The 24,073-nt window shown below is 45.2% G+C and overlaps 1 protein-coding gene across 4 annotated transcripts in view; it reads left to right on the top strand.

Annotated features, from left to right (window-relative positions):
- Nucleotides 1–1,359: 1,359 nt before the first annotated feature.
- uggt1 (UDP-glucose glycoprotein glucosyltransferase 1) overlaps nt 1,360–24,073 on the top strand; it is a 35,343-nt gene continuing 12,629 nt past the window's right edge. Inside the window, exons 1-27 of one of the 4 annotated variants that reach the window (XM_035424259.1) lie at nt 1,360–1,436; nt 2,445–2,580; nt 2,859–2,938; nt 3,440–3,570; nt 4,124–4,236; nt 4,850–5,024; nt 5,275–5,371; nt 6,114–6,192; nt 6,619–6,719; nt 8,231–8,330; nt 9,238–9,298; nt 10,522–10,613; nt 11,512–11,662; nt 12,251–12,370; nt 13,065–13,150; nt 14,265–14,400; nt 14,775–14,906; nt 15,433–15,597; nt 16,525–16,645; nt 17,555–17,653; nt 18,305–18,328; nt 19,570–19,664; nt 20,132–20,338; nt 20,576–20,707; nt 20,907–21,037; nt 21,998–22,093; nt 23,956–24,058. In XM_035424259.1, coding sequence (XP_035280150.1) covers nt 1,403–1,436; nt 2,445–2,580; nt 2,859–2,938; nt 3,440–3,570; nt 4,124–4,236; nt 4,850–5,024; nt 5,275–5,371; nt 6,114–6,192; nt 6,619–6,719; nt 8,231–8,330; nt 9,238–9,298; nt 10,522–10,613; nt 11,512–11,662; nt 12,251–12,370; nt 13,065–13,150; nt 14,265–14,400; nt 14,775–14,906; nt 15,433–15,597; nt 16,525–16,645; nt 17,555–17,653; nt 18,305–18,328; nt 19,570–19,664; nt 20,132–20,338; nt 20,576–20,707; nt 20,907–21,037; nt 21,998–22,093; nt 23,956–24,058 — 2,997 coding nt within the window. In that variant the 5' untranslated portion in view covers nt 1,360–1,402. Of the gene's footprint in view, nt 1,437–1,545; nt 1,577–2,444; nt 2,581–2,858; nt 2,939–3,439; nt 3,571–4,123; nt 4,237–4,849; nt 5,025–5,274; nt 5,372–6,113; nt 6,193–6,618; nt 6,720–8,230; nt 8,331–9,237; nt 9,299–10,521; nt 10,614–11,511; nt 11,663–12,250; nt 12,371–13,064; nt 13,151–14,264; nt 14,401–14,774; nt 14,907–15,432; nt 15,598–16,524; nt 16,646–17,554; nt 17,654–18,304; nt 18,329–19,569; nt 19,665–20,131; nt 20,339–20,575; nt 20,708–20,906; nt 21,038–21,997; nt 22,094–23,955; nt 24,059–24,073 lie in introns of those variants that run through there. The other 3 variants (XM_035424262.1, XM_035424260.1, XM_035424261.1) reach the window with 3 other exon arrangements.

Genomic DNA, 24,073 nt, shown 5'->3' with positions numbered 1-24,073 from the left:
AGGTGTAAATGACTATTTGCTGACTGAATACTTTTAGTTTTGTTTCCTGCTAAATTATATGTGTATTATGGAGAAAATAAAAATGTTTAATGACAAAATGTAGCGATATCTGTAGATTACCCAGCAGTTAAAGCCACAATATCTTCAGCCACAAAAGACTGAGTCAGTGATGCACAGAGGGTAAAGTGCCACAGCTGATGCCACAGTTAAAGTGAACAGGTACCTAAGTGATGTGTGCCTTCCGAGGACAGAAGATTCCCTCCTGTACTGGGAGCAGCAAACTACTGTTTATTCCCCTTTATACAGATTGGCAAAAAATACTTATCACTGCCAGCTACATTGGTGCCTTGTGTGAGAATATTTTCTAAGGCTGGTGAGGTTATCAGCAGAAGGAGAAGCCGACAAATACCCAGCACTGCTGGAAAAAAAAAAAAAAAAAAACTTTAATAAAACGATTTAATACGTTGCGTGTTGTGTATTTTATTTTTCTGTTATAATGGACACGAGCAAGCCTCCAATACACACTCACCCACAAACAAAATGAATAAAATCCCATCCCAAACACAATTCTCTCTTTAGTAATGAAGTAAAAAACAGAAAGTCATTACATTTCTGCTTATGAAACAGCACATTTTCATTTCTCTTTAATAATAATTATCATCTCATCATCATTGTGATAATATGTCTAATTTGAACAACACATTTTATGAATACACTCATTTGGAGACGGCTTTGAGAATATAGGTAAATATCATTAATATTTTTTAAAATTGTGGGGTCAAGAGGTAGTGTTTTACTCATTTCAATTCATCGCCAATTTGAAAAGTAACGGCAGGTATATTTATTGACGTGGAGATGAGATTGACGTCACGAGAGAGTTGTGTCAAATGCTTCATGACACCAACACTTCAACCAGCCCAATCACATTAGTTGTGTCAATGCTTCTGAAAGCTTTGCTCTGCTCATGGCGACATTGTATTCACTTTGGATTGGAGCGTTTGCCAAATTAATTGCAATGTAAACATTATTAAGTTGAAAATGTGTTATACAATATACAATATAGTAATATATAACACATAGGAAAGCAAATGCAACTTAATTTAATTTATCCCACGTTGCTAGTTCTTGGCTCAAGTCCCATGTGTATTGCATTATTTCCAAAGATTTCTATGGCTTCTGTACAAACTATCTGGAGCCAAAATGGTTGCCCTTTGTCCAAAGAGGTGCCTATATATAATTCATAATTGTGTGATTAATTTATTTTAACAGTTCATTCAAACACAAATTATGACTGCATAAATTCGTTGGAAAACATTAGGAACAAACATGCTATTTATTTTCCAACTGGCAAAAAGGCACACCACCCAAAACCTTGTCGTAGGACCTCTACTAACCCTCAAACATGTCTGCCCTCGGAAGCAGGGAAGCCGGTGTAGGTAAGGCACCTTTTATTCAACGCATGCATGATTTACATTCCTTACACTGCTAGACATTGTACCAGATTTGTTCGTGTATGTAAACCTTAAAAGAGAAACATACATAACGAAGGTCTATTTCAAAATGGGTGAAAATCGAGGTATTTTCAATTTCACTTTCTTAAGCTTGCTCGCTAGCATTTAGCGGTAACATTAGATAGCTTTGGAAGGGTTCTCGCATTGGCAGTGTTACTGACTAGCTGCGAACTGATAGTTGTAATGCTGTTATGACGGTAGCTGCCTGTATTGCTGGGCTTACTTTCTAGCTTCCTACTTTCATTTCTGTGGCTAGTGCAAACAGCTATCATAAGTCAAGGGGGAGTAGAGTCATTGGTAGCTATAGCGTTAGTTAGCTATAGCTTGAAAGCTGGAGCTAACCATATTTCTAATGAATGGTTAACTCATTGCTCGTTTCAGTAGAAACTGTGATAAGTTACTCAGTTAGCAAGCCGACACATGACATGGCTCCTAGTTTTCTTGCTATTGCACATTTTCAGTTTGCTTGTCAAGTTAACAGGTCCTAAATTGATTGGCTAGTTTTCTCATTCACGGAAGTAATGTTGCAATCCAGGATGTACTGTTTTGGTGTGTGCTCATTGGATGAGACCTCTATCACAGAGCCACGCTGAAAGACCTAATTGGTTAGGATTCACGCCATATTTTTTTAATTTTTTATAGTTGAGGTCCGAGCAGGTGCAAACTTAGCAACGGCCTTAGTGAAGAACGTATCTGAAACACTGAGCATTTTTGTCACTTAATGTTTATTCTAGGTTCTGTTTCACAATCAAACATTTCATGAAAAATCTAATTATATTCATCACAATGATGGAAAAATGAAATATGTGACACTACCACTGTACCTTCTGCCATTACTGTCACCTTTTCTGCATCTTGTAATCATCATCATCATCATGTATGACGTTTATTGTGAGAAAAACACTAATGATAACTCTCTAACCTGTGGCATAGGTACTGGTCGTAGGATGAGCATTGCTGTTGTGCTGCTGGCAGGGTTCTTAGTAGCCACTGTGAGTGGCGATTCCAAAGCTGTGACGACAAGCCTTACAACAAAATGGACGTCCACCCCTCTGCTTCTGGAAGCCAGGTATACTTGGCTGGGTAACAAGAGACCCGCAAACGCATCACTTTGAGTTCCAGCAATCATTGTGCATCAAAAATATGTGGGCGCAAAAGTGTTTTTTATTATGCGGCTCCAATGTGCATTTGTCCTGTACAGCTGTACAAGATAGCAAAATAAAGTTGCAAATAGAATGTTGTGAGCTTTCAGATGCCGCCGCAAACCAGATGATAAATGGCATTGCTGCAACATGGTGACAGGTATAATAATGCTTGCAGGTAATCTCCTTTGCCCTTGTCTTACAGTGAATTCTTGGCTGAGGAGAGTCAGGAGAAGTTCTGGGATTTTGTAGAGCTCAATCAGGACATTGAAATTGACCATACTGGTAAAGGCGTTTTTTCCTCTTTGGGTTATGTGCTTTGCAGCCTTATAATAGATGATAACATGTACAGGGAGGAATATAAGGAACACTGCTATTAAAGCACTGCAGCTCACCATCAGATTCAATTGGCAACATAAGACAAAGATGTTCTGCAACATTCCTCTCTCTTGGCAGGTTTAATGTGAGCTCTTGTCAGTTCTCCTTTGTCATCTAAATTAAGATCAGTATTAGACACCCTCATTCAGACTGTCCGTATTGTTCTCTATTCTTTAAAAAAAATGTGCATGTAAAACAAGGGATGTGATTGTGTTCAATGCATCTATAGGCTCACTGTCTAAAACAGGGGACCAGGGTCTGCAGGTTTTTGTTGTTACTCAGAACTTAATTAAAATTAACTTAATTTTTGGTCTGCATCAGTGGCTGATTTCATTGTCAAAACAACCGCCATATTGGAATTGGGGCTAGGGAACGCTAGTTAACTCCTTGACGTCTCCCCACCTGCAGATACTGATCTGTCCTACTACCATCTGATCCTGAAGAGAGCCGGCCAGCTTCTCAGCCCAATCCAGCTCAGCCTGCTGAAGTTCTCCCTGTCCTTGAGGTCCTACTCGGCCACAGTACACTCCTTCCAGCAGGTCAGATCCGTGCAGCCTCCCAGTCTGTCGGCTAACACAGGGATGGGAATACAACTCTGAGTACACAGCAGTTTGAGCCATTCCAGATATCATTAGAAGCAGGGCTATGTACTGAACAGAACCCACCAGCAGGGGACCTCCTCTTCAGAATGCCCTGGGCATTGCCCTAGTAGAACCTGGAAAGCCTGAAAGTGTCATGCAGTGGGAGTGCCCTTTCTATCCCTGTAATAAACTCAGTGTGCATTGTACATTATACGGAATTTTTGATAAATAATTAGCATAAGTTTATGAATTATTGAATCTTTTTTTTTGTTTTTAAAGACGTTTAGCCAATAAAGTGAGAATGTAGTAATAGCCAGGTGATAAAACTTTCATTGAAGCTCAAGTTCTACTGGAAGCTCCTGTAGAGGTTATTTTGCTTTAAGTTGTAGCTTGGGATTCAAACCCCCAACCTCAGGTTTAGGTCCTATCTCCATTCGCACACCCACGCTCCAGTGCTGCGGGCGTGGCCTGCGAGCGTATTGAAATGGGCGCTCTGCACACCCTCTTACAGATCGCGTCCAATGAGCCCCCGCCCTCTGGGTGCCCGGCCTTCTTCAGTGTCCACGGCGAAAAGTCCTGCGACCCAGAGAGCTTGAAAGCCTTGCTGGAGAATGCCTCCGACAGGTACATTTAAACCCTCATTTAACTCTCTAGATCAGCGGCAACCAACCCTGTGCCTGGAGATCAACCGTCCGGCAGATTTTCATTTGAGCCCTGATTTGGCACACCTGATTCTGCTAATTAGCAGCACAGTGAGGTCTCTAGCTGTTGAATGATGTGTGTTTTGTTAACGTTAGAGTGAAAGACTACAGGATCTGCGAGAACGGGATTGGTTATCGTTAGTTTAGATCAATGGTGGCTGGGGTCTAAAACTATTGCTGACTATAATATGCGAATAAAAGCTGGCAGCATGTGGTTCCCCAGGACCAGGGTCAGCCATTACCGCTCTGAATATATATTTTCTTAGCTAATTCATTTTCTTAGCAGACTACATTATTCAGTCATAATGAATGTTCTTCCTTTGTTTAATCCCTTATTGTTGCTTCAGGGTTTTGTCTTCGAGCTGCTAATTATATTTCTCTATTTTATTACTGGCAGATATGCATGTCCCCTTTTTTAAAAGCATTGAAGTTTGTAAATGTGCTTTGTGGTATATAACGTTGTTGTTATTATTATTATTATTATTATTATTATTATTGCAGACACCACAATGTCATCTCACCTTCTCTGTCCTCAGGCCCAAGCCACACCTCTTCAAGGGGGACCACAGATTTCCCTCCTCCAACCCGGATGCCCCGATCATCATCCTTTACGGCGAAGTGGGCAGCGGGGAGTTCGCCAAATTCCACCAGCTAATGCTGGCCAAGGCCAACAAGGGAGAGATCACATATGTCCTGCGCCACTTCGTAGCGGTGAGCATCTGCTTTTCCCTCCAGAGTCTGTGTCCTGCTCAAAGAGGACTCTGTTGCACTGTGTGTAATGATAATAGATGTATTGTTTGCATAGCACCTCAGGTGGTGATAGGTGGTCAGCTTTCCTGATTCACTCTAAAGCTCTTTGCAGTCAGAGTGGCGCTCTTGAAAAATGCAGTCTGTTGTCGTTAAATGTTTTATTATGTACGTGGTTCCCACTTGGTAAATCGGACGCTTTTGTCTCTATCAGAATCCAAGCAGAAGCAAAGTGTTCCTGTCTGGGTATGGTGTTGAGCTGGCTATTAAAAACCAGGAGTACAAAGCTAAGGATGACACTCAAGTTCAAGGTAAATTCTGTTATTAGTACTCCTGCTCACTCACTCAAAACAGTGTAACTGTAATCTATATAAAATGCTAATTTGCGTCAGTGACCTGTAATGTCAGCCATATCGGAGTTTCTGCCAATTATAATTATTTGATAAAGACCAAACATTCTTTCTTCTCCTTCATATCAGTATGACTGATATTACTGTAATTTGATATGTAGGATATCTGGACCAGGTTCTAAAAACCGACATACAAAAATTTGTCTCAAACAACATGGCTACCATCAGCCAATGAACTTGCAGTAGGCACAGTTCTTCAAAAATGCTTATGCAATATTGAAAATTCACATAAGGTCACTATGTTATTATTATTTTGCAGAATGTATATGAGTGCCATGTTGGGTCATTGCTATCTTTATTTGGCCGATAAGCCAAACAAAATACAGCATTGTTTAAAATGCTGGCTACCACTTTGACCTATGATGATGAACTTTGACATGTATTTCCAACTTAGTTAATAGAACTAGAGGCTATAAGATGAAAATTTTCATACCGTCAATACATTTTTATAGTCAAAATATATAGAATGCACAGAAATGACAGCTAACATCAACACAATGACCATGGCATTGATCTGTCCCTTTCGTCCTGTATTGGCTGGATGTTTATTGATGGCTTAATTGCGGCCGTGAGTGCTTGAACCCCGTAATTGCTACTTGCAGATATATTTTTAAAGCTTTCAGCATGTTTTTTAATCATTCAGGCGCTGATGTGAACGCTACAATGATTGGAGAGAACGACCCAGTGGATGAGGTCCAGGGATTTCTCTTCGGCAAACTCAAGTGAGCATCGACTGTGTTCCGCTCCCCGTGTGACCAGGCAGTTCTGGGCTCGCTCAGTTAATTTGACGTCTATTTTCAGCCAGGAAATATCATCCTTTTATATCCTCTCTTCATTGTCTTTTTTTGTGAATAACATAATTAGGGGAAGTTATGAACCAATTCGCTAAATTACACTATAATCATTTCTGTAATCATGATATTCACAGTTCCTCAGAAATGTTAGAGTCCCTGTGCCCACAGGCTGTCCCTTTCTCACATATCCTTTCATTTCGACTTCACTCGCTGGCTTTTTCTTTCCTTCTCTCTGTCATTCTTTCCTCTTTCTGCCTCACTATCAATTACCTATCTCCTTTTCTCGCGCTATTATCTTAATCTCTCTTGCTTATATATCTCATTACGCTCTTTCTCCCCTCCCCCGCTCTCCAGAACCCTGTACCCGGAGTTGAAGGAGCAGCTGAAGGAGCTACGCAAGCACCTTGTGGAAAGCACCAATGAAATGGCCCCGCTCAAGGTGTGGCAGATGCAAGGTGGGTTGGCCGGCCTCTTCGACGATGGTAGCAGTTCGGTACGGTACGACGTCTAATGTCATACGATGCCATAATTTTATCCTACGCATTGTATCATTGGCTCAGCGTGTTCCACACTAGGCAGGCGAACTAGAAGCATTAAAAGTTTTCATACTGCCGCCCTTGCTCTTCACCATCTTGTCCACGCTTTTTTGTTGTTGTTGCTGATACCTGTCATTTGTACCGACCTCTTCCTGTCTCTGTGACCTCATCCCTGGGTTATGGCCACAGGAAAACACTTGGGCTCGTGCTGCTGCTGCAGCATAGGACTCCATTTTGGCTCTTTGTGCATTTTTGTCCTGCACTTTCACAACACTTGCTGCGTCTCGAAGACTCCTCTGCTGTGGGAAGTGAGAAGACGGGGACTTGGCGCTGCCGCTCTGTTATTAATTATCCTTGCCGCTGTTTGCCGAGCTTAGCAGGCGCCTCAGTGAGCATAACGTTTACGCCGCGCAGTCGAGGCTATTTCTGTGGCGTGTACGAGACGGGCGTTGATGAGCTTTCCTCATTTTCGCCTGCAGCGATGCTGTAATGTGTGCCTTTGCGACCGTGTGACTCAATTTCGCTGTGATTCTGTCACACGGTAGCCTACAAGCTGTCACTATCGCACGTCCTGGTCGTGTAGTTCTACAGAAGTTTCTGAAGTTCCCGTAGGTATACGTTCACATCAAAGTGTAGCAAGCTGTTGGCTTTTTCTTCATTAGCACGCTACGTAACGTCATCCAGCTTTTAGCCAAAGTCATATGTCGTCTGACTGTATACAGTTCATCTAGATTATGCGTTTGAGCTACTTCCATCCCATCATTAGCTCTTTTTGAGTTTTTGACATCTGTTTAAGATGATTACTGGAAACATCATATTTGAATGCTATTAGCATATTAAAGTAATGGAGATTCGTTGGCTGTGCATACAAGAGAAGACATTGCTGTTTCTGGAAATGTAAATATTGCAATTTTGTGTTTCATGTGTTGAAAGCAGCTTGTGACACTGTGACCGTCTCTGAGTTTGTCTCAGTGTCACTGTGACCGTCTCTGAGTTTGTCTCGGTGTCAATGTGACCGTCTCTGAGTTTGTCTCAGTGTCACTGTTACCGTCTCTGTGAGTTTGTCTCAGTGTCACTGAGACCATCTCTGTGAGTTTGTCTCAGTGACACTGTGACCATCTCTGTGAGTTTGTTTCAGTGATACTGTGTCCATCTTTGTGAGAGTGTCTCGGTGACACTGTGACCGTCTCTGTGAGTTTGTCTCGGTGACACTGTGACCGTCTCTGAGTTTGTCTCGGTGATACTATGACCGTCTCTGTGAGTTTATTTCAGTGACACTGTGACCGTCTCTGTGAGTTTATTTCAGTGACGCTGTGACCATCTCTGTGAGTTTGTTTCAGTGATACTGTGTCCATCTTTGTGAGAGTGTCTCGGTGACACTGTGACCGTCTCTGTGGGCGTGTCCGTGACATTATGACTCCTCCCCCTAGACCTGAGCTACCAGACGGCTGCGCGCATCCTGGCCGCCCCCTCGGTGGACGCCCTCACGGTCATGAGGGACCTGAGTCAGAACTTCCCCACCAAGGCCAGGTACTGCCCAACCCACCCCCACCCCCGCCACCACACCATTTCCTAATGACATCGTACTGACAACATACATGTACCACAACTTCAGCAGAAGAAAGGAGCAAAAACAAGCTGAAAAACAACATTAAAACTGTTGAACGTCTTATGTCGTGACCTAGTGGCTTGAAGACGAATATAATTGCAAGACACTGAAAGAAAAGGTGATGGAGGAGTGGGGGCATGGGGGAGTTGGGGAGTGGGGTAAAAGTGTCTTTAATTAGGGGTGTGTGAAAAACGGTCTGTCAGAAGCCTCAAGGATGGTTCAGAGCTTCAGTCCATCCTGGCAAAAAGAACTGTCTCACATTGTGAGCACCTTTGGAATCTTAAAGGAAAATGAGGCTCTTTTTTAAAAAATACATTAAAAAAGTGCATAGTGCATGTAAAAAAATAACTAACATTACATTGTCATACTAAATTAAAGTTGCTTGTGTGACTCCTCAACAGGTCACTGCTGTAGTATTAAGAAGGTTGGTTTGATAAATGACGGCGCTGCGTAATGAATATTGTAAATATGAAAAAGGAAATTGGTTTCTGTTGTATGCATGTGTCTGCACTATTTTTGGCTTGTGTAATCATAGACTATGCATTTTCATGTGCACCTGCATGGACTAGTAGTGTGCATTTGAGGGAGGCAGTTGGTAAAAAATTCTCTGTTAGGAAAAAAGCCAGCAGTGCACTGTAGTGGTTTCTTCATTAAGAATGAGTTCATATCATAAGCTCAGTGAACTATTCTAAATATAATGGTGACATCCATGAACAAAGCCTATATTATCTCCAAAACCGTTATTGGCGGTCTCATTTTATTTATGTGGTGCTGTTCAATTTATTAACGGAATCTTTTTTCCCCTCTCTCTTTTTTTATCCATTTTAGATCCATAACAAGAACCGTGGTGAACTCGGAGATTCGAAGGGAGATAGAAGAAAACCAGAAAGTAGGTGTTGACAATTTGACTCGCACCTGCCGACTGCGTCTCTCTCCAAGAACATCTCCCAAGTTCTGCGTCGAAGTGCCGCTAACGCCCCGTTTTTTCCGCGCGAGCGAATTCTGCGAACGCATCTCAGGTTGAGTTGTTGGGCGCGCGTGAGGGGGAAAGCGACAAACTTCTTATTTTTGGGGACGACTTGTTAACGACGTCAGCGCCGAAAAGCAGTCCGCTCCCCGGGAAATGTTTCATTCTGAATCGTCGGCGAAACGCCTCATTGTTTTTCTCGCCCCCCACCTCCCCCCCCTCCCCCGTTCGTTCCGAATTGCCTAAACGTATATTAACTTTGGTCCCTCGGAAAACCTAATGGCGTAATTACGGTGTTTGCGATTCGTTTCGCATTTCGGTCGCCGTCGCGGACGTTGTTGTCGGTTATTGATCGGAGTAATTTTGCCTCACCTTAATGAGAAGTTGTAATGCGTCTGTTTTTCATTTCTGGATGTAATTGCGTGACCCGACGCATGACAAATTGCACGCTTTTTCTCTTTTCGGGCACATTCATCTTTCTGTAATATGCAGACGTGCGAACTGACTGATAAATAACAAAAGAACTAGGAAAATGTGTACCTACGTGTACTTGTGCAGTTTGTGTGACGTATAGACCTTTTAGGCTTGTGTTTCGTATTCTAATTTCACATACGTCCTCAGTAATGATCATGTTGATTTTCAATCATAATTTTTAATCATGTTGCCATCGCCTAAAGGCATGTAGACTGCAATTGAGAAGCATATTAGGTTAGATTTATTGCCAGCGAGATCATTTGTTTGTTTTGGAATTTGGAATAACATTGTATGCAACGGAAATACAAAAATTGGACAAAATAATATTTTCCTCAAACGTTTAACACGTTTACAAATATTGGCTAGAGTTTTCATGCTTGAAGAGAATAGGGGAGTCTTGTGAGATTTTTCATTTGCAGTGATGCATTTTGTATCATTTTAGTTTGCAAAGGACTGAAGATGTATTCGATTTTTTATTTGATGTACATGTATGTGCATGAAATCCATTATTGTTATAATGGATAAGGGGTACAGTGAATATATGGCGTGTGTGTCGGGGGCAGGATATCTGATTGTGGTGTATGAGTTTTGATATCATTGATTGCAACATATGAATGAAATTAGTGAATATTTTGAATAATGATTCATCCGCATGGTTCTTCCATCCTCAGTTCTTCAAGGGAACCTTAGGCCTGCAGCCAGGAGACTCTGCCCTCTTCATCAACGGACTCCACATTGACCTGGATGTGCAGGACATCTTCAGGTAAGGTCTGGGCCACAGGTCCTCAGGATTGTGTGTGAGTGTGAGCAAGTGTGTGAGCGAGCGTGTGTGTGAACTTGTGTGTGTGTGTGTGTGTGTGTGAGCGAGCGTGTGTGTGAGCGAGCGTGTGTGTGAGCTTGTGTGTGTGTCTGTGAGCGAGCGTGTGTGTGAGCTTGTGTGTGTGTGTGTGTGTGTGAGAGTGTGTGTGTGTATGTGTGAGGGATTGTGTGTGTGAGCTTGTGTGTGTGTGTGTGTGTGTGTGTGTGTGTGAGCGAGCGTGTGTGTGAGCTTGTGTGAGCGAGCGTGTGTGTGTGTATGTGTGAGAGAGAGAGTGTGTGTGTGTGTGTGTGTGTGTGTGAGGGAGTGTGTGTGTGAGCTTGTGCGTGTGTGTGTGTGTGTGTGTGTGTGTGAGCGAGCGTGTGTGTGAGCTTGTGTGTGTGTGTGTGTGTGAGCGAGCGTGTGTGTGAGCTTGTGTGTGTGTGTGAGCGAGCGTGTGTGTGAGCTTGTGTGTGTGTGTGTGTGTGTGTGTGTGTGTGTGAGCGAGCGTGTGTGTGTGTGTGTGTGTGTGTGAGCGAGCGTGTGTGTGTGTGTGTGTGTGTGTGTGTGTGTGAGCGAGCGTGTGTGTGTGTGTGTGTGTGTGTGAGCGAGTGTGTGTGTGAGCTTGTGTGTGTGTGTGTGTGTGAGCGAGCGTGTGTGTGAGCTTGTGTGTGTGTGTGTGTGTGTGAGCGAGCGTGTGTGTGAGCTTGTGTGTGTGTGTGAGCTTGTGTGTGTGTGTGTGTGTGTGTGTGTGAGCGAGCGTGTGTGTGAGCTTGTGTGTGTGTGTGTGTGTGTGAGCTTGTGTGTGTGTGAGAGTGTGTGTGTGTGTGTGTGTGTGTGTTCTGATAAGCTTTCTTCTCCTCAGCGTTTTTGATGTTCTGAGGAACGAGGCGCGCGTGATGGAGGGGCTGCAGAGCCTTAAAATCGAGACGCCCTTCATCCACGACATCCTCAAGCTCAACGTGCAGCCGTCCGACTCGGACTACGCCGTGGATATCCGCAGCCCTGCCGTCAACGTGAGCTCCCCTCCGCCTTCCACTGTGAAGTAGAGAAGCTAGGAGTCCCTCGCTCTGCCTTTGATTGCTGAATTAAAGAGTCTGGGCCTGGGTCTCTAGGTCTTTGATCAGTGAATTAGACAGTCTGGGAGTGGGTCTCTAGCTCTTTGATTCTGGGAGTGGTTCTCTCGGTCTTTGATTGGTGAATTAAATATTCTGGGAGTGGTTCTCTACATCTTTGATTAGTGAAATAAAGATTCTGTGAGTGGTTCTTAAGGTTCATTGGTTCGTTCAGGGGGTTTGTTAATTCAATTTGGATTCAATTAACATTGGCTATTTCTTAATAGCATGGCCAAATAAGTGCTAAATCCCCCCAATTCAGTTAGTGTGTGGGTGTTCCTGTATGATTGTGCATGACAGGTGACCCTCCACAGGTCCAGTTGCAGATTCATACATTGTTGCTTAAATTAGGCTAGGATCGACAGGACAGGCCTGTGTACGTTCTTCGCCAGCTTATTGAGTACCCTTTGGAAGTGTGCTTTGAAGCCTGTGACCTGTCCCCGCTGGCCACTCGTTCATTCCCTTCCCTTCTTCCTCCCCTCTTCCCAGTGGATCAACAACTTGGAGACGGACGGCCGGTACGGCTCCTGGCCCTCCAACGTGCAGGAGCTCCTCCGGCCCACCTTCCCAGGGGTCATCCGTCAGATCCGCAAAAACTTCCACAACTTCGTGAGTGCGCGGCAAATCCACGGGCTATCGTTTCGGGTGCTCGATCGCCTCTGCCTTTTTGGAACCCTCGCGTTATTTTTTCCAGACGTTCTCCTCCAGTCTGTAAAAATACTTTTAAAATGCAACGCGACTTTACTTGAAACGCATCTAGTTTTTCCGTAAGGTTCTACCTAAGGCCAAAGAGGGCACCGGACGCTCCCCGTTCTGGAATAAGGCTTTGTAGTTTTGACGCGGTTCTGCTGCGCCACGCCGCTATTTAAACCGGTAGCACAGCGCCCCTCGCAGCCACGGGACGGTGGGAGCGAAGCGGTGTTGGATCTCCTCGGCTCTCTCAGCCAGGCCCGGTCGGCTTTCCGAGGGTGTTAAATATCACTTTGATTTATTACCTCGTTATCGAGCGAGGCTTCGCGCGTCTCATTTTACCTTGACGGTTAGACGCCGCCGCGAGCTTTTCGCTGCTTTCAATTAAATATACTGCCTGAGCGTGTCTTCGGGCCGCGCGGTTTTATACGCGGGGGTAATTGTTTGCTCGTTTTCCCACGTTAAACGGGGATCGCGGTTTGCGAGCTGGCCCGTTCCGCGTTGATTTAGTTCTGTTCTTAACCACTTCTCTGTGTTGTCGGTACGTATCGGTGTGTGTGTGTGTGTAGTATATAGGCGTTGGTGAAACGAGTGTGAGCTCGCTGTGTTTCAGGTGGTCATTGTGGACCCCGCCCATGAGAACACTGCAGAGCTGCTGAGCGTGGCCGAGATGTTCTTCAGCAATAACATTCCGCTCAGGTGAGATTTGTGTCGACATTTCGCCCTGTTGCCTATCACCTGTTCCACATCTCTCATGAGTGTGTTGTGCATCAAGCCACGTTCAGTACCTGTTTCACATTCAACACCTGCTGCACATCACCTTTTCCTCATCCAGTACCTGTTCCATATTGATCGCCTGTTCCACATTGATTGCCTCTTTCACATTAATCGCCTGTTCTGTATTCATAGCCTGTTCTACATCCATATCCTGTTCCACATTCATAGCCTGTTCCACATCCATATCCTGTTCCACATTCATAGCCGGTTCCACATCCATATCCTGTTCCGTATTCATAGCCTGTTCCACATCCATATCCTGTTCCACATCCATAGCCGGTTCCACATTCATAGCCTGTTCCACATCCATAGCCTGTTCCACATTCATAGCCTGTTCCACATCCATAGCCGGTTCCACATTCATAGCCTGTTCCATATTCATAGCCTGTTCCACATCCATATCCTGTTCCACATTCATAGCCTGTTCCACATCCATAGCCTGTTCCACATCCATAGCCTGTTCCACATTCATAGACTGTTCCACATTGATTGCCTCTTCTGCATTTGTTGCCTATTCCGCATCCATCACCACCTCCTCATTCCTTGCCTTTTTACTCATCCATCACTGACTGTACCGCTGTTGTACACCCGTCAGTTTTCATAGGTTGCCTATCTCACATTAGCTGGCTGCTATACGCCCATCTGCTGTCACACAAGCCCTCCGGGGAGCACTGTCACAACTGCTAAAAGCAATTAGATGTAGGGAACTACACAAACCCAAGATTGCTCAGTCGTTAGGTTTTACACCATCACGCCAGGCAAACAGATTAGCCGCGGTAGTCCATCTAGCAGTGAGTCATCCTCACTTTATCTTCTCTCCGTCGAAGATAAACTGTCAGAAGTTAAAAATGGCCACCACTTGAGTCATCCAAGGCGTCTAACCAGTCTTCACATGAGACTGCATACCAAATGCTCGGATGCCCTTCCAAGTTGGGATAGACAGAAATAACCGTGACTCATAACGGACACGCTTTTTGGCATCCGGTCACCCCCTCCCTTGCGTGTAAACGAGTTCAGTGGCGGTCTGTGTCTTCAGGATCGGCGTGGTGTTCGTGGTCTCCGACGCCGACGACGTCGACGGGATGGACGACCCGGGTGTGGCCCTGCTGCGAGCGTTCAACTACATCGCCGACGACGTGGACAGCCAGCACGCGTTCGATGCCATCATATCGGTACGTCGGAAGTTCGCGTACCTCTAACTGCTCGCCCCTCTGTGAGCTAACCCATGTGCCAATCACGCTTGTGCACATCATAAGTGGGCTGGGCCTCAGAAGCCAACCACCAGTCTTGGACAAATTAGGGGATTAGCCGAAGTGTACTGCAACGAAACCATTTCAGGGAAGTGACAAGCATAATACTTGCACCATTAAGAACATAAGAATGTGTGCCAGTTAAAACCAGGCCATTCAGCCCATCAGCCTTGTCATTTCATCTACAGATGAGCGAAATTTGTATTCTCCCTACGTGTGTGTTGGATCCTGCGGTCTACAGGCACGTCTCCCAGGGTTCCCTGTGGTGACGCGGCGGGGGTTTCTCTCGTTGGCAGATGTTTAACAGGGTCCCGAGCGGAGGCAGGCTGAAGGTGGAGCACGTGGTGGGGGTGCTGGCGAAGAGGTACCCTTACGTGGAAGTGAGCAGCATTCTGGGGGCTGACTCGGCCTACGACAAAAACAGGAAGGTGAGCAGACAAACCCCACCTCCCCCACTCCTTCGCTCTCGCTCATTCGATATCAGGGTTTTTCCTGGCATGAGAAGGGTCTTTAGTGCTCCCCGTCATTGGGCCAGGGTTAATTTGGCTAACCCAATTGGATTTTGTGTGCCTCTGCTTTCTCCTGACACATCCGTTCGCAGCTCTGATTAGTAGGCGATAATTCCCGCATGCCAAGCCTGCCGCGTCTCTCTCTCTTTCTCTCTCGCTCTCTCTCTTTCTCACTTGCCCGCACGCTCTCTTTCTCTCGTGCTCTCTCTTTCTCTTTTCTCTTTCCTTTCTTGGCTTTGGCACTCACATTTTTAGGAAAACCCTGACTGTAACGTGCACTCTGTGTGAATTGCAAGTAGAAAACCAACTTGCTGTAAGTGTTATTCGTAGTTTTGTTCCAGATCTGGGATCCTCAGATGGAGGAGAATTTTTTTTTAACTTTAGGCAGAGCGAATGGGGGTTGATCTTATTGAGCTACACTCACAGCTCTCTGCTGCCCCCTCAGGATGGGAAGAGTTATTACGAGCAGACGGGGGTGGGGCCCCTGCCGGTGGTGCTGTACAACGGCATGCCGTACCAGAGGGACCAGCTGGACCCAGATGAGCTGGAGACCGTCACCATGCACAAGATCCTGGACACCACCAGCATCTTCCAGCGTGCCGTGTACCTGGTGATTCATCCCCTGCTCCAGCTGAAAAAATTCTGCAAAACAACTTCTTAAAGATTCTTTGCAGTCACTTTTTTATGCTTCTCCAGCAAGGGTGTCAAACTCAAGGCACGCAGAGCTGCAGTGTCTGCAGGTTTTTGGCAGCTAAATTTTGCCTCTGAAATTAGGTGTGAAGACTTGCTATACTGCTAAAAGTTAAGTGCTAATAAGCACCTAACACCAGCCAATATCGTGTCCCTCCAGACCTAGTCTGATAACCCTGATCTACAGTGCTCATTAAGCTAATAGATAAAGATTTAGACTCACTTTTTTTTCCAAACGAACTAGAGAGAAAAATAATACAAATTAATTTTGTTGTAAAGTATGTCGTTTCTAAGCGGGAGAGCTGGAGAATTAGCACTCCCTTTTGATTGGTAGTTCTCTAAACGGACGCACCACTGATTAGTTTAAATTTAAATCACCACTGTGTGCTACATAAGCTTTGGTTGCCTTCAGGATTTAATTAAAAAGAAAAAGAAGTTTCGTGGTCAACTGAGAGAATTTCTAGAAAGTGATACCATCATACCTGATGGGTGATGGAAAAAGGATTAAAATCTTTTTAAAGAAAAAGGAAAATTATTTCATTAACTGTTTACCTTCCAGGAACACTAGCCTGCTCTTCCTGGAATAATCCTAATAATCAAATAACTGCCACCCCTCATTCATATGTATACACACGCACACACACACACATATACTCGTACATTGGATCACACACGGGAAGCCCCCATTTTGTCTACATCAGTACGTGCATCAAATGGAATGATTGTACGAGGCTCCATTTCAGTTTTTTTTTGCTTATATCTCTGCTTGAGTGTAAGTCTTCACAGTGCTGCTCTGTGTCTGAATCATGCCCTCCAGAACAGCTAAACTGAGCCTTGCTTCCCACAGGGCGAGCTGACCGGCGACCAGGACGTGGTGGACTTCATCATGAACCAGCCCAACGTGGTGCCTAGAATCAACTCCAGGATCCTGTCCACTAGCAGGAACTATCTGGACCTCTCCGACACAAGTGAGCCCAGCCCCGCACAGCCACGCCCAGCCCAGCCCAGCCCAGCCCGGCCTAGCCTAGCCTCCTTTCTTGCATCCATTCAGGGGAAGGGAGAACCCATTGTCTGTTCTCAGTGCACTCTCCTAATTAAATTTCCCTTGTGCCACATTCATTTTAGAAGACTTCGGCAACAAAGAAGCCATTACATCACCCCCACCAGCCGTAAATTACTGTTCACTCTCATAAAAAAGATTTCATTTCATTACGAATTGCATATTTATATGAAACTGCTTTGTGTTGGGCCCGGGCTCTGGAGAATACAGAGCTCTCAGGCTTTAGATTTCAGGCTGAATGCAGCTGGCTTTTTATTTATATCACTTCATTTACAAAAGAGGGGGGAAATAATCATATGTTCTGAATAATACACAAGGCCCATTTCTTCAGTTTTTCATTCAAAATGGAGAAATGCTTAGAAAATTGTTTTTTAAATCAAACTGTCATCTATAAATGGCATGTAATGTTCTCTGTAATTTAGTAGAAATGCAAACCCGGGCTTTGATTAAATTCAACTCGGTGGTGTAATGCAGGGAGGGAAAGATATATTAAATCTACAAATGCGTGTTGTTTGTTCAGTGTCGTTTCAACAAACCTGTGTTTTTATTTTTAAACCTGGACTTCTTTGACCTCACCGTTTTACACCAGCTTTGGATTTTACACCCAGATAAACATTATGTGAAAACAGATGTTTTCTGTGTTGTCAGGCTTAAAGCTAAGCTTTATTCACTGTTGACATGTACCATGTCTAGAGTTGAAATCAGTTTAAATAGTTTCAAAAAGAAGGGTGAAGTAACATTAGGCTGTAGAAGAACACGACCTTGGTTCAGACCGAATCGGCAGTCGCATAAAGGATTTCTCGGCCTCGATTTGCAGACAACTTCTTCATTGACGAATACGCCCGCTTCCTCTTCCTGGACACCAAGCAGAAGAACACGGCCGTGGCCAACAGCATGAACTACCTGACAAAGAAAGGTAAGAAGCCAGCCGTCACCGGCCGTCGCGCCCAGCGTCCAATCACTGCGGCCCAGCACGTTGGGTGCACTCCGGTGTCGTCTGCTCGATAACAGAGGAACGGCTGGGCACATGCAGTTCCCTTTTGCAGCTGTGAGATAAAGTGAATTTCAGACTGAAGGGCACTGATTGAGTGAACCGGCAAACCTAATTTTTTCTCTGTAAAGAAGAGTGTGTCCCCCCCCCCCTCACCCTTTTGTGGGGCTTTAAAGTGACTAGTGCTCTCTGTTCTTCACAGTAGGACACTTTATTAACTTATTTAGCTTATTGCAGACGGCTGTCCGTTTTTCCAAGGTGTTGGTATTGGCAAACATTTGTTGGATGAATCCTTTTCCCTTATACAAATTTGTTTCTGAAAGCACAAATGATTATTGAAAATACTGGAGTCATTGTAGAGATCTCAGGTAAAGATTGGTTACCAACGAAAACCAGCAGGTCCTAATTGTGTATTATAATCATCAGAGTATATAGTACCGTTTGCTAGTCACTCTCTTCCTGTGACTGTCTTTTTCCTTCCTTTAATCTGATCTTTTTGATTTAATGTTTCCTTTTCTCTTTCTTATCCAATATTTTCCCCCTCCCCATTGTGTGATCTCTCCATTGCTGTTCCAGGAATGGCCACTAGGGATACCCACGGTAACTGTCAGCCAGTCTCTTTGCTAATAGAACCCATTGTGTATCAATCTGAACTTATTTAACCGTGATCAGTCATTTTCCGTTCCCTCAACGCTACATTTAGTTTGTTCAATCGCTTCTTCTTTCTTAACTCATTCACTAACACTCATACTTTTAAACATTGTTTGCCTGCATGTGTGTGCATGAGGTGCCAAGACCTTAGTTGATTTTAAAGTTTGAGGAGGGAGCAGTGCACGAATGAATGAATGAATCACTGCATTTATATAAGCACACTCAGAGTGCTTTACAGTGATGAGTGGGAACTCACCTCACCCACCACTAATGTGTAGCACCCACCTGGGTGATGCACGGCAGCCATTTTGCGCCAGAACGCTCACCACACATTAGCTAAGGTGGAGAGGGAGAGAACTTTTTTTTAGCCAATTATATTGGTGATCAATGAGCCAATCAGATTCTGCCAGCATACCCGGCCAGTATTTTACGTCAGTATTTTCCACTTGATTGGCTAAAGTAGAGCCGGCCTTTCTCTGTGAAGGCAAAGCTCCCGAAACCTGGGAGAAGCTCTCTGGTGTGACTGTTCAGCAACCTTCGGGTAACGACGTGCCTTGGAACCCAATCCCGCATATGTTTTCTAAACCGAAATTATTTGGGCTTGTACCTTTTTTTTTTTGGCCCCTAACCTCTTCACATTAATAACATTATCGTCGTCATGATTTCATCAACTTGTCATCATCAACTCTTACTCTACCCGGAGACCTCTTACGTCAGAGTCAAAATGGTCGGGAGTGGCTGCAGCTATCTACAACCTTAGAACCGCAGAGGTTAGAACCTTAGAACCTCACGAAGATTGATGGGGCGACCAAATGGGGTGTGAAACCAGAGGAACATATGCAGTTACTCCTTGGCAAGCGCCTTGTTATCACTGGTGCAAAAAGAGGTAGCGGATCACTAAAAAGGAAATGTATTGTTTGAAAAGCCAACGTAGAAAAAAAAAATGTTACGCATGAGGCCCACCCGTACACTACGGCGATCTTTAACTGGATGAGCCACCCAGCAGCACCCTCTGAGGTCCTACACATTGTACATTGAATGCACATGTGACATTGCATGAAGTGCCACTCATTCAGAAAGACTGCATGGAGGCTTCACATGGAACAGTCCCATGTCCTGGGTGTCCAGCATTCCAAGCCTTCGTTTCAGCTTTAACGCATGCGGCGTTGTTTTGTTTCCGTTGTTTGCAGACGACAGCTACATCCGTCCAGTGACGTTCTGGGTCGTGGGAGATTTCGACCAGCCTTCCGGCCGACAGCTGCTTTACGACGCTATAAAGCACATGGTATGCAGGGAATTCTGGGTTATATATTAAACGGTCGTTGGTGAATTTTCTTCCCCAGATTGCATTAGTCATAATTGTACATTTCATAATTGTGTATTATGTTGCTGTTGCTGTCAACATAATGTTTTAATTTGTGTGTGAAAGTTATGCGCAGAGGCTCAATCTGTTGTGTGTTCCCAACAATTATTAGTGGGTGGGTGGGGGAATGCATGGATTCATGTGTTTTTAATGTTTATTTAATGTGTGTAAAATAACTCAATCGTTTAGGGCATATAATTACATAGGAAATGTCAGAAGTGACATGTATTGTGAAAGTGGATAATTACCTTGAAATATTAAGTTTACAATAAAGAGAAAATTAGAATGGGAATAATTTTAATGTGAAAATTACAATGGGAATAATAGTGTGGAATTGAATGAAGTGTTCATTTAGTTTTCTGCCCCCCCCCCCCACCCTCTTCGTGCAGAAAACCAGTAACAATGTCCGCCTCGGCATGATCAACAACCCGAGCGAGAGCCCGTCCAACGACACCCACCGCATCGCCCGGGCCGTCTGGGCGGCCATGCAGACCCAGTCCGCCAACAACGCCAAGAACTTCGTCACCAAGCTGTCCAAGGAGGAGACGGCCGGCGCCGTGGCTTCGGGGACGGACGTCGCCGAATTCGCCGTCGGGGTGAGCGGCCGGCGAACCGAAACGCCCTCGGCGCGGTTAGCCCCCCCCGGTTAGCGTGGCCGTTCGTTACGCCGCACTGTCCCACCTGAAGTGCAAGTCTGACCTTCGGCCATTTTAGAGGTCTTGAAGAAAGTGGAGGAGTGACCGATGCCTGCATTTGCTCGTATATGTATGGCGTTGATGTTGAAAAGGCATTTTCTGAATGGTTTGTTGGCGGTGATTGGTTTGTTTTCCCAGGGAATGGACATCCAGCTGTTCAAGAGTGCGTACAAATCCCCTAAGGTGGACTTCCTGCTCTCCCACGCGGCTTTCTGCAGAGACGTCCTGAAGCTGAAGAAAGGCCAGAGGGCCGTCATCAGCAATGGGCGGGTAAGAGCGCGGCACACTGGCGCACTGGCAGAAAGACAGACAGACGGACGTAACCAACCGGCAGGCTTCTCGCAAAAAAGACCCCTCAGACAAACCCAAGGCGTTCCAACGGGTTGACTTCCAAATGAAGGACGTGCCTCAGATTAGATCGGCCACTTGACACTGACGAGGTGAACTCTGCGGCTCCTCCCTCTCGCAGATCGTTGGCCCGCTGGAGGAAGGGGAGGTCTTTAACCAGGATGACTTCCTGCTGCTGGAGAGCATCATCATGAAGACGTCAGGAGAGCGGATCCAGAACACTGTCCAGCAGCTGGGTGTGGAGGAGCACAGGTAGGCTGAGCATGGCTCCGTTTCACTTTGAACAGGAACGCTGCGACCACTTCCCAAAAACGACACTGGCAAACTTGCACATGGGTGCCGATCTTATGCCAGACTGTAGGGGGTGCCATTTTCCCTTGTGACTAACTTGGGCACTTTGAGTGGCCTGTATTCAATCTGAATCTTTAACTTTGATATGAAATTACTGTCTATTGAAGTGTTCAGTGCAGACACACTTTGGCAAGTTAATTTTAGTCATTGCTAACCTCAGCAAATTGCGTCTGTGAGGACAAATGCAAATATTGGGTTTCGACTGTTGAGTGTTGAGGCCCTGCAGAAACTGTAAGAACCTCGTCAGAAAAATATCTGGACACACACCTACTACCAAGTAGTCAAAACAATACAAGATTATTCATAATACTTAAATATGTATTGCACGTAAGTGGTGACTTTTAGAGTAATTTGTGGGTAAATGAAGGATATTCTGGGTTGACTGTGGAAGTGGACTCCCAGAGGGAATCTGAGGACAGGGAGTGCATTCTGCATTCAGGCCTGTTTCCATCGCCCTGGGCCCTGCCTATTGAAAAGGTGCGAAAAGCCTTGTCAGCCAGAGCAAAGAAATCACATTTTTTTGTAAAGATGGGGAAGAGGCCATTGAACTTCCTCCCGCCGCATTCTCTGCGGTAATTACAGGGATTTAACGAAGTCTGTCCGTCCGTTCGAAAGGAGGAAGGGGAAGGCTGTTATTAATTTTGCGTTCGGCGTGCTTTTTCTCCCTGGGAGAGACGGGCGCTGAGACTCTCTAAGTGACATGCTAATTAGCCTCTCCGTAAACTCTGGATGCAATTAGAGCGCCGTCACGCTAGCCGTGCCAGCCCTGCCATTTATCATCGCCGCGTTGCCACGTCACGCACACCCCCCTCCCACCCCGACAGCAGTGAAAATGCGTGTGTGTGTGTGTGTCTCACCCAGGGCCAGCGATCTGGTGATGAAAGTGGACTCCTTGCTGTCCTCTCAGCCCAAAGGGGAAGCCCGGATTGAGTACACCTTCTTCGAAGACCGATACAGGTACACCCCCCCACCCCCCCCCAAATAAATAAGTAAATGCCTAAATTGCACTCATTTCCTGATTGTTGTTCAGGAAAATTAACAAAACTTTACCTTACATGTAACTTTTGATATGTGTATATGTAAATATTAATGGCTCTGAACGTTGTGTACGTAGACTTGTTGTGCTGAAAGTTGTGTACATACAGTAGACTTGCTGTGCTGAAATTTGCGTACATAGACTTACTGTGCTAAAAGTTGCATACATAGACTTTGCATGCTGAAAGTTGCATACATAGACTTTGCATGCTGAAAGTTGCATACATAGACTTTGCATGCTGAAAGCTGCATACATAGACTTTGCATGCTGAAAGTTGCATGCACAGACTTTGCATGCTGAAAGCTGCATACATAGACTTTGCATGCTGAAAGTTGCATGCACAGACTCGCTGTGCTGAAAGTTGCATACATAGACTTTGCATGCTGAAAGTTGCATACATAGACTTTGCATGCTGAAAGTTGCATACATAGGCTTTGCATGCTGAAAGTTGCATACATAGACTTTGCATGCTGAAAGTTGCATACATAGACTTTGCATGCTGAAAGTTGCATGCTCGGACTCACTGTGCTCTAAGTTGCATACATAGACTTTGCATGCTGAAAGTTGCATGCACAGGCTTTGCATGCTGAAAGTTGCATGCACAGACTTTGCATGCTGAAAGTTGCATGCACAGACTCGCTGTGCTCAAAGTTGCATACATAGACTTTGCATGCTGAAAGTTGCATACATAGACTTTGCATGCTGAAAGCTGCATACATAGACTTTGCATGCTGAAAGTTGCATGCACAGACTTTGCATGCTGAAAGCTGCATACATAGACTTTGCATGCTGAAAGTTGCATGCACAGACTCGCTGTGCTCAAAGTTGCATACATAGACTTTGCATGCTGAAAGTTGCATACATAGACTTTGCATGCTGAAAGTTGCATACATAGGCTTTGCATGCTGAAAGTTGCATACATAGACTTTGCATGCTGAAAGTTGCATACATAGACTTTGCATGCTGAAAGTTGCATGCTCGGACTCACTGTGCTCTAAGTTGCATACATAGACTTTGCATGCTGAAAGTTGCATGCACAGGCTTTGCATGCTGAAAGTTGCATGCACAGACTTTGCATGCTGAAAGTTGCTTGCACAGACTCGCTGTGCTCAAAGTTGCATACATAGACTTTGCATGCTGAAAGTTGCATGCATAGACTTACTGTGCTAAAAGTTGCATACATAGACTTTGCATGCTGAAAGTTGCATACACGGACTCACTGTGCTCAAAGTTGCATACATAGACTTTGCATGCTGAAAGTTGCATATATAGACTTTGCATTCTGAAAGTTGCATGCACAGACTCACTGTGCTGAAAGTTGCATGCATAGACTTTGCACGCTGAAAGTTGCATGCGCGGACTCATTGTGCTCAAAGTTGCCTGCTCCCCGGTGCGATTCTACGCGTTGACATCCCGATCAGTGGAAAGGTGGAAGGTGCCCGTGTCACCGCGGCAGCGCGAATCTCACCTGCTTCCTCGCCTGCTATTTTCAGCCGCGTCAGCACGTCGCTCAGCGCACTTTCACACACGCTTCAGACGCCTTAATCACATTCAAATGCCACGGAGGCGCTTCTGGTCCTGTCGCCAGGTTTCGCTGGCTCTCACCTGACCTCTCAACAGGCTGTTAGGAGCCTTTGGCAGACGAAAGGAAGATGGGTGGCGCGTTCCAAATGGGAATGCTTTTTTTGTGTTGGCAGTGCTGTAATTTGCGTATGCGCTTCTGTAGCCGACGTTAGCGGCGCGAGCGTCCCATCGTAACGGCGTGTTTCGTTCCCTCTCCCAGCGCCGTCAAACTCAGGCCCTCTGAGGGCGAGGTGTATTTCGACGTGGTCGCCGTGGTGGACCCCGTGACTCGGGACGCCCAGAAGCTCGCCCCCCTCCTCCAGGTGGGTGTGACCTCA

This window comes from Anguilla anguilla, chromosome 6 (assembly GCF_013347855.1).
Source record: "Anguilla anguilla isolate fAngAng1 chromosome 6, fAngAng1.pri, whole genome shotgun sequence".
In the NCBI taxonomy this organism is placed as follows: Eukaryota; Metazoa; Chordata; class Actinopteri; order Anguilliformes; family Anguillidae; genus Anguilla; species Anguilla anguilla.
Note: the sequence above shows the minus strand (reverse complement) of the source record. Positions and strands in the feature narration are given on the sequence as shown.